This window comes from Tenrec ecaudatus, chromosome 14 (assembly GCF_050624435.1).
Source record: "Tenrec ecaudatus isolate mTenEca1 chromosome 14, mTenEca1.hap1, whole genome shotgun sequence".
Lineage (NCBI taxonomy): Eukaryota > Metazoa > Chordata > Mammalia > Afrosoricida > Tenrecidae > Tenrec > Tenrec ecaudatus.
Window position 1 is genome coordinate 118814152 of NC_134543.1, and position 10323 is coordinate 118824474.

The window sequence follows — 10323 nt, forward strand, 5'->3', positions numbered from 1 at the left end:
GAATAACTTTTTTTTAAAAAGTACTCAAAATTCTAAATATCAAAAAGTTGTTTTTTGTTTTAAATCTTGTGTGATTTTTCATTTTTGGAATCTGGGCATACTTGCTTCATCTATTTTCATTTCAAAGTCTTCACGTCTCTTGCTTCTTTTCTTTCTAGCTTTCACCTCCCTCTGAGGTGCTTTTACAGTTCTTGGGCATCTAATCTTCGAACAATGTAAATTGTTTGGGGTGGGGCTGGGGTGTGTGGGGAACTATTCAAAATACTGATTTTAATCTCAAGTGACTTGTTCGGCTTTATTTGTTTGGGATTCAGAATTCTTCACACCTATGAAATACTAATTATTAAGTTAGAGAGGTATTTCCCACTAAATAAAATTAATAGACTTACTCATTTTATAGCTTAATGAGAGGGTGTTAAAGTTGAGCTGCACCTTATTTATAATTGCAGGGGAAAAAAGATAAATACCTAAATGCCCATCAGTAAGAAACCAGTTAAATGAGTAAGGTATACCCATGCAATGGAATGCTGTGAACACATTAAAATAGTTTGTTAATTTAAAATAAAAATAATAAACATGGAAGATATTTTTAAAACCCTATTGCATGAGGAGCCAGAAAGCAACTTAAAGTATAGTTTAAGGCATTTAATTTCATTTATTTAAAATTAGATGCATATGTAACTATATAAATAGCTATTTGTAAATATTCAATCAATAGTCAATGAATATTTCTTTAACATTATGTTAGGCTGAATTTTCTAGGCAATCAAAGCCAGCAAGAGAAGCATACATATTTTTACCTCAAGGAAGTGGGTCACACAGTTGTAGAAGTGGTTAAATCCAGTCCAGTTCAAGTCCATGAGTTAGATGCTAAGTCTATTCCTGACTCACATAACTTCCAGGAAGATGAACCAGGAAGCAGGAAGACCAGAGGCTGGTGGAGGCAGAGATCGATGAATCCATGGTCAGCAAGCCAGGCTTATGGCTGCAGAGTCAAATGCATCCCAGGTTGCCAGGCAATATGGCAGCTCCTCGATTGCTCCCAGGTTCCGCAGGCACTATGGTGGGCTGTTTGTTGTTTCAAGTCTAAGTTGATACAACAGATGCAGGATTCATATCCGCTTGAAGGGAGGAAGTCTTCTCCAAGAGTCAGTATAGTATCAGACCACTCCCCTGGGGAAACTTCTCATCAACTGTACTGACTGTGACCTGATTTGGGAGTGGGTACACACATGGCATCCCACAACTTCTTGGCTCTCCTCCCAGAAGATCTCTCCATGGAGTTGATGACATTCTATGAGATCTCACATCACGGGAGGCCCCTCGCCCGGCCAAGTTGACGCAAAAACCATCTGTTATAAACTGGGCACTTGTTGCTATCTTGAGCCATCAAGTCGGGTTCAACTCATAGTGACCCCATACTGGGGTACTCAGTAAGTAGGCTGGGATAGCTATCCAGGTATGAGAAAAACCCACACGCTGCATATAAATTGCATCATGCTGATTTTGGAGGGAATCTATTTGCTTGAACAATGTTTTTTTGTTGTTGTTTTTCCTTCATCTCTAGAATAATGAACTCCAAAGCAGGTTGGACTACTTAACAGAAACCCAGCTGAAGACTGAAGTGGAGACCAGAGAGATTGGCGTGGGCTGTGATCTCCTAACCAGGTATTTAGGAATTTCCTGTTTTTCTGACTCAAATTCCTCTTCGACTTAAGGAAATACTTTCCTGGGCTATTATTGCCCAAATTTCTTTCTTTTATTTATTTTTTTCCCTATAAAAAGCATTTCTGTGCAGTGACATGGTGGGTGCTGAGGGGTGTGGTTTCTGTGGGGCCAGGGGCCGTGTGCAGAGTAGAGAGGTCAGAGGAGGGAGCTGGGCAGCTGCTGCAGGCAGAGAGATTGACCCTATTAGTGAGGACATGTGCTTGTTCTTTCATCCAGCGTCCTTCGAGTATCTTCCCTGTGCCTGACAGCTGCGATGAACAGTGGATTGAGATGTGGCTCCTGCTCCCAAGCACAGTGTGGGTGCAGGAGACTAATGGGTGAGCTGGCACTTACCACACGGTCAGAGGGACTAACAGGGTGTTTTAGTAATACAGGGCAGCCCTCGTGTCACAATGGCTACATACTGGGCTCACGGTTGGCAGTTTGAACCCACCGGGCGCTCTTTGGGAGAAAGACTTGGCTTTCTATTCCTCTAAAGAATAACAGTCTCAGAATCTCGCAGGGCCAGTTCGGTTCTGTCCTATAGGGTCGCCGTGAGTCAGCATTTACTTGATGGTAGTGAGTTTGCGTTTAGAGTCTAGTCATATGGAGGAGGGGAGGAAGGTCTACATTTTGAAGCCGTTTCTCGTGCCATAAAAGAGTGTTGTCGAGCGCTGGATCAGACTCATAGTAAATGATTTTCTCTGGAAGCAGATGTTCAATAACTGTAGCCTGGTTCATCCAGTTGCATTCTCAAGCTGAAGGACTGACCCATTTGTTGTTAAACTACTCACAGGCCCATGCCTGGGTCTCTCCCTGCACGACATTACCGGCTGTGACCCCTTAACTTGTGTTTGGTAACTAACCCACAGCTCCAGGGACTCGGAACTGGGCCTAACCGAAGGGTACAGAACATAAATATGCCACAGGGCCTCTAATCTCAGGTGGCTTGTCACTAGGTCCTCAGAAGGACAAAGTACCTGGCCCACTGTGTGTGGGAGGTGGTATTCTATAATCGCAGCACCATCGTGTGTGTCACATTAGATGTTGTAATAACCCAGAACACTGGCATCCTGGAGTTTCTAGTGATTACATCTGGTAGGAGTGATGATTAGCCGTTTACCAAGTTAGGATAAGGGATGCCTCCAGGGTCTCCTGTTCATGGCCGGAAGCAGGATGCCTTCCGAGAGATCTGTCATCCCTGGAGTCTTGGTTCCCTGATGTGTCAACTCAGAAATCTGACCAGATGACGCCTCAGTTCTCTTCCAGATCAGCCACGGTGTGTGGTTGCTGTTGCTTATCTGCCCTTGATCAGATAGGCCCAGCTCTATTCAGTGCACAACGATGCCAGACTCTGGTAATCCATAGTGTTTTCAGAAACAGATAGCAGCTCTCTAGTCTGTGTTTTTCTAGTATGTGTTACTCTGGAGGCTTTGTTGAATTCTATTGAGCATCACAGCCACACCTAAACCTCCATTGACAGACAGATAGGGGCTGCACAGGAGGTGCATTGGCTGGGAATTGAGCCTTGTTTCTTGAGTAGAAGACATGAATTCTGCTCCTGAACCACCACTACCCCCCCACCCAAATTGAATAACAAGTCCCTCAGTCCCTTTCTTGTTCTTATTTGAATCACTTGCCTTTGGATGGAAATAAAGCAATGTCATCATCCCGATGTGATTAAGGAGAGACGCTTTACTCATGTGAAGATCTACATTCTCGTACACCACAGAGGGCAGTTCTAGCCCGTCCTATGTGTCCCACGTGGTCACGAGGAATCGGAATCGGCACTGCTTGGTGTGGTTGGATGTGATTAACAGAAAGGTTTAAAGAAAGAAAAAAAAACCAGAGAAAAGAAAATGTAAGTTGAGTCAGGGTCTCCGCGGTGTGTAGTCTTCCATGCATCATAAACATCAGTAGCCCAAAAGAAGGATTGATGGGGCTCAGGGGCTCTTCTTTCAAAATGCATACCTCCCCCCTTTAAAAAAAAATTCAAGACCCAAATGGCTCCGTCTTCACTAATTGCCCACATAATAAATCTTGCATGGCTAAGTCGAGTTCAAAACTATGCCTGAAACCAATATATTGTTTGTTTTCGAATTCCCACATTTTGGCTTAGAATAAGCTTTTCAATTTGTATGCCGAAGTAGAGCCCGAAGCAAACTTTTACAGCTCAGTTATGAAACCGCAAAGTGCTTTTCATAATGGAAGTGCTGACAGACCCTTAACTTATGGCCACGGTGAACTTGGAAGTCAGCTCCGTATCTGAAAGCAGCGTTTCCATAAAGGTAGTGTTGGTTTTCCCCCAGGATCCATCTGAGGACTTTAACTACCCAGGCCAGTCAGCAGAGGAAATGAAAACTACATATCCGCATTTCCGAAAAGGCGGAGCAGTATTTCATTTGTGTCCCCGCACGGCTTTACAAAGTACCTACTGTGTGAAAGGCACCCCTCGACGTCTTGGAGAGGGACAAGGGAGGTTTGGAGAGAATCAGTGTGGGAGTTTTCAGCCTGTGCTTCCTGGCACTGCCTTGCTCCTGGAGAGGTTTGGGGGTGCCATGGAGGGAGGTGGGGCGAGAGGAAGGCTGGGGGCTGTTAGTGAGGAGCTGACCTGTGGGATGCCCAAACCCCCAAAACAATCTCAGTGGTTTCCCTTTTAGCCTGCTGTAAATGTTGAATGAATTCCTAATAGTCATAGAGGTGTTCTTTGAAATCAAGGGCTAATGCCAAAAGCAAATTGGACCCTCTGTGTGAGATGCCCCCACAAAGACAACAATTAATTTAAGCTATTGAGATGATAAGGGGGGCAGGGAAACCAGAGTGTCAGAACTCGAACAACCAGAACACCGTTAAGGAGAATGTTGACACCTTGTGAAATAAAGTACCTGATGGCATTGAGCAATCGATGGAGGGACAATGTCATTGCTGTGTATACTCTTACCGAAATAGTAAGGAATCATTAACTCTTTAAAACCCAGGATAAAGCCCCAAGCAAACAAACACCACTTGGTAACCATTGGTGCAATCTAATGCTCTTGGCTTCACAGATACAAACTTTGAGTCCCCCAGAGATCAAGGCACTCACTGGAAGTAAGGTTCTTGGAGTCTGGGCAGCAGCCTCGCCATCTCATGACCACTCCGTGTCCAGTTCTCAGTCAGTGGAGTTGCTGAACTGTGGTCTGTCTGTTCTAGCAAGATCTCTGGTTCTCACGTTGACTTAAACTTGGATAGAACGAATAAAGGCGCTTTCCTGAATATGTTTTAGATGGATGCTTTCAGAGTGTTTCAAACCAATAGGACTATGGAATGAAACTTTGAGCATAAGGAATTTGTTCTCGCCCTCAGTTCTTCTGCTGGGAAGAGCCTGGTGTTATGGCCCAGTAGGATGCTGAGGAGTCTCCGGCTGCCTGGGTCCCTTCCAGTTCAATTGCAAGTTGGACACAGTGTTGGGCGGGACACTTAAGCTCTTGAGAGCCTCCATCCTCCTCGTGAAAATGAGAGGGAAGAGGACAGGCTCTCTCAGGGCTGCTGAGAGATGGAAAGAAACCTTTTGTGGATGAAGCATTTGGCACAGTAACTGGACGATGATTAAGCACTCAACACATATTATTATTAACTAGTATAACTAATAACTATCATTACCTAAGCAAAGGGGTTACTTTATTTTTAACTCTTCTATTACTACTCTTGTTGAAACTCTAACTTAGTTTACGTATGAAGCAGTGCATGGAACACAAGTGAATTGGGCAAGTTCCTAAGTGTAATTTTTATTGGTGATAATTCGTGATTTCATTAAGTGGATTGATAGCCGCCTCAGGGATACAGTGCTTCCATATGCAAGGAACTCTTTAAACTGCCAGTGGTTCGAAGTCCTCCAGAGTCTGTCTGCACCAGGGGTCAGCAAACCGCAGCTCCTCTGCATACATGTGGCTCTCCCACAAAATTTAAGACCTTGAAAGGATATTATTCAAACGATGGTGATTTTTTAAAAAATCACCACTTAAAACTTTTTTTGAATTTTTTTTATTTTGTAAATTGCCACTTTTAAATGGTATGATTCAGATAATGATGATTTCATTAGCTTTTAAAAAATATATTTGTGACTCTTGAAGAACTTTTCAATTATTGTAGGACAGCATTGACTCTTCCGTCTCAAAAGATGGCTGGCCTTACTGGCCCCTTTACAGGGAATGAAAAACTACTCCCTAGGAATGAGTAACTTTTGTACCATAGCCTTCAGTTCAGGATCAAGTGTAGGTATCTGCTTTGTAGCCCCCGTGGATCTTGCCAGCGCCCCCCAGGAAGTAGTGCCACCCATTTGGGGAATCGCTTGTCTGCAGGGCACATAGAACTGGGGGAGGCTGGTTGCTGGTTGGTGAGGCGGCGGCCAGCTGAGACTTCAGAGGGTCCCAGGACCTGGGTGCAAAGCCTCTCCGTGGAGCAGCAGCACCCGGCCAGCTCCTCCTTGCCCCTCAAGTGTTCCATGTTGCACAACGGCTAAGAGCCTTGACTTACAGGTAAAGCCAAGGAGCCCATCTGGTGTAGCAGTTAAGCACTGACTGCTAGCTGAAAGGTTAGTAGTTCAAACCCACGTGGCAGCTCTCCTTCCATAGAGATTACAGTGAAGCCTTCTATGATACAAGGGGTCACGAGCAGTCAGATCAGCCCAAGAGCACCCAGCAACAGCAGTTAAATTTACTTTCCTTTCTCCTCTTGTTCTTTCGGTCTTGCTAAGAGATGAGGGGTTCACTTGTTGACACTAGCATTTTCTTTATTTTCAGAGTCACAAGGCAACTCTCATTACTGCATACTTACCTTACCCTCACCCCGTTTCCTCTGTCATACCCAGAATGGTTTGCTTCTTGTGACAAGGACCTTAGTCAAGCACTTAGTTGATTCTCAGTAAGCACGTTTTGGATGAGTCATGAAAGATGCCTATCCCATTAAGTTCTAAGGCACCTTGTGGACTGAGGCAGCAGTTTCAAATGATTGCTTAATAGGTGTCCTGCTTCATAATTATTGCTTAAGGCGTCCTGGTGGGAATTGTAGCAGCCTGGTGGCAGTGGTTAGGAGTTGGGCTGTGGTTGGAGTTGGGCATAGTGGTTAGGAGTTGACTGCCACAAGGTCGGCAGTTTGAAACCACCAGCCACTCCTCAGGAGACAGACAGGCTTTCTACTCCCATGTAGAGTTACAGCCTCAGAAATCCACAGGAGGAGCGGTTCTACGTGTCCTGTAGAGTCACTATGGGTTGGAGTTGACTTGATGACAATGAGTTGGTTTTGTTTGATTTGGGCTGGGCTTGGCTTCATTTGGTTTAGTAGCTTAGTGGGCTAAGCATTGGGCTGCTAACCACAAGGTTAGCAATTTAAACCCACCAGTTGCTCTGAGGGAGAAAGCTGAGGCTGACTGTTCCCATAAATAATTGGTTTCAGAAACCCTAGGGACCAGTTCTGCTCTGTGTTAATCCAGATAGACTAGAGAAACAAATTTATAGACATTCATGTGTACAAGAAAGAACTTTATTTAAAAGAGTAATTGTATATTAAGAAAACACCCCATATCAAGTCCATGAGTCCAATATTAACGCATATGTCCGATACCAGTCTGTAAATTCCTCTTCAGACTCATGCAACACATGGAATGACATCAAATGCAGGGAGATCACTGGCCAGTGGGTGGAAAGTCTTGTGGATCCAGTGGTGGTGGAAGCATCTCAGCACTGGCAGGGGGTCTCCACATGGCTCCTCCAGCTCCAGGGCTCTGACTGCATCAACTTAGCTCCATGTGGCTTGTCAACAGGAAGACGAAGCAGAGAGTGAGTGTGGGTCTGGCCTCCAAATGAGGTCATCAAGCTGCGACCTGATTGCCAGGCTAAACTCCACTCCTTCACTCTTAATAGTTTCGAGTTGACACCAGATTATGTAATTACCACATACTCGGTCCTATAGGGTCGTGATGAGTTGGAATTTAGTGTGTGTGAGGTGTAGTTTGATGTAAACTATTCTTCATGGTCATAAGTAAATCCCAACCAAACTCACTGTTAATTGAGTCTATTCTGACTCCTAGCTACCCTAAAGGACGTGGGAGAACTGCCTCTGCGTTTCCAAGACTGTAACTCTTTGCAGGAGTAGAAAACCTCCTCTGTGCCCTGCAGAGCAGCGGTTGGTTTTGAACTGCTAAATTAGCAGCCCAACACATAACACACTACACCTCTAGGGTTCTTCTGGTATACAGCAAGTACTTTTAAAACCGCTTGTGTCTGCATGTATTTCGGTTCAGAGACCAGGACACAAAGTTGCTTTCTGTCAAAGCTGTAGCTGCTGAGTCTACAATAGTTTCTCCCAGGGAAACTGCCTCTTTATAGATTACAATTTAAAAGTGTTAACAATAACCTGAATGTATTAAAGAAATTGAATTTAAATTGCGTAGTTGAATTTATCTGTGTTGTCAAAATTCTGGTGTTTCTCTAGTGATTTCCTAAATAATGTATCTCACATCCTCTTCTTAAAGGATAGGAGAGCCTAACTGGGAAGCCCACAGGTCTTCCTTTATAAGTATATCTTGTACTTGATAGGCTTTTAGAATATCATTGATGGAAACCATTTCTATTCTTTGGAAATTTCCAGAAGGGTGACACAAATTGCCTCCTGGCTCCTGCCCCAGGCAATGCATGAAGCTGCCTGTTCAGGTCACCAAGGACCCTGATTGATAGGGATCGTATTGATTTTTCAATGTGACAGATGACCCTGTGACCACTCACTCCTTCTGGAAACTCCCTCAGCCCCTGGTTCCCTTTGCCGTTCATTTCTGGAGGATTGCTCTGTGCCTGGCCTGTGAGCCAATGGGATCAGGACAAGGAGTGATGGGGCTTTGTAGGCTTACAGCGATTGTACCTCGTCGAGAAGACCGATGAGTAGAGCAGGCATGCAGGAAGTTGCTTCCAGTGATATGTTAGAAGCCTGTGTGACAACTATTCACAAAACATCATTGCCATGGGGGGTGGGGTGGGGGAGCCAGAGAGGAAGAAACGTTGACTCTCTGGGAAGGAGACTTGTGCAGTTTGATGTTCTCTTCCTATTTCTAACGTAACCGCCGCCCCTCCTCCCCTCTTACCCATTTAAGAAGCTTTCCCTCATCACAGTCTTGATGATGTCACTACCGGGCAAGGGGAGGTGGAATGAGAAGGTGAGTACAGGTGAGTCTCTGCAGCATCGAGTACCACTGTGCAGGGAAGCTGAGAGCGCGGGCTAGCAGGGCTGGCTGCGTCTGTTCCTGGGGGGGTGGGGGGGAGAATGGGCGTGCTGATGGAGGAAGAGATGGGATAGAGGGATATGTGCGTGGTCGCTGTGAGTCTTGACATTTAGTCAAGCATTCACCAGACCCGTTTGATGATGGTGACAGGCAAGGCAGAGGGGGCAGCATGAGAAAGGCCACGAGGTATGAAGCGGTGCTAAAGTGTGGGCACCGTGTGCTACTTTGAATCAGATGAAGCCTTCTACTCCGGTAGGGAGTTACCGTCTTGGAAACCCACAGACCCTGTCCTGTAGGGTCGTTATGAGCCAGCGTCAACTCGAAGCCAGTGAGTTTGTTTGTTTGTTTGTATGGTACTTAGCAAAGTCAGAGAAGAGATACCACAGGAGATGGTGGCCGGCTCTTGGGCCAAGCTGAGGAGTTTGAGCTCATCGGGGAAGCAATGGGGAGACTTGCAAGGCTTCTCCGAACAGTAATGTGCACTGATTGTCTTTTTAGGAAAACATCTTTAAAGCACAATGGATAGGATTTGGGGAGAAGGGAGACTTGCCAGTGGGGTGATCACTTGGGACACTACTCTAAAATTCAAAGCTAGATTATGGCAGCGTGACCCTGGACGGGGGCTGAGGGGGGAGAGACGAGATGGCAAAACAGGCGTCAAGGGGACAGACTTCATACCGCTCTGTGAATGATTGACCTGGGAGTTGGAAGGGTGTTTCCTCTATGTCTCACACGCCCACTTGGTCATTGCATTAGTGAGAGCACACCATGTAAGAAGCAACCCACAAGTCTCCGTGGCTTAGCCCGGTAAAGACTGCTGGCTCCCACATCGCAGTTCTAAGCAGGGAGGCCTGGGCGTTGCTCCACACGGTCCTTCCGGAGCCCAGGGTTCTTCCCACGAGTGACTAACTCTGCTTGCACTTTGGGGTCTTATCATTTCCTTTACTATATCCTCTGCGCTCAAGGAACAAGGCAGAGTTTGGCATAATTTGAGAAAGGCTTTTTACCGGCTAAATAGGAAGTCATGTGAGTCATTTGTGCCCATTAGCCACACACTGGCCTACCGAGAGGGAAGCTGGGAAATATCATCTAGTTATATGCGTATATCTGGGAGGAACAAGAAAGGGAGCTTATGTCTCTGCTTTGGCAATCCAAGCCTGCTCATTCGACTTCTGAAATACCTCCCTAACTTGTCCCTGTGACTTCACCTTCAGTGCAGCTGCTGAAATTCAAGTTCCCTCGGACTCTCAACTCTGACGCTGCAGGCCTTACTCACCTTCCCTCCTCCAGACTAACCTCTCTGCCCTCAGCTCTCATTACTGCCCCAGGAATCTTGCTGGAACCGATCATGCCCCTCCCTGCAA

General features: G+C 45.7%; 1 protein-coding gene across 1 annotated transcript in view; it reads left to right on the forward strand.

Annotated features, from left to right (window-relative positions):
* MYZAP (myocardial zonula adherens protein) overlaps positions 1–10323 on the forward strand; it is a 110995-nt gene that overhangs the window by 93386 nt on the left and 7286 nt on the right. The window contains exon 12 of the mRNA XM_075532340.1: positions 1568–1668. Within this exon, the coding sequence (XP_075388455.1) occupies positions 1568–1668 (101 nt within the window). The remainder of the gene's footprint in view (positions 1–1567; positions 1669–10323) is intronic.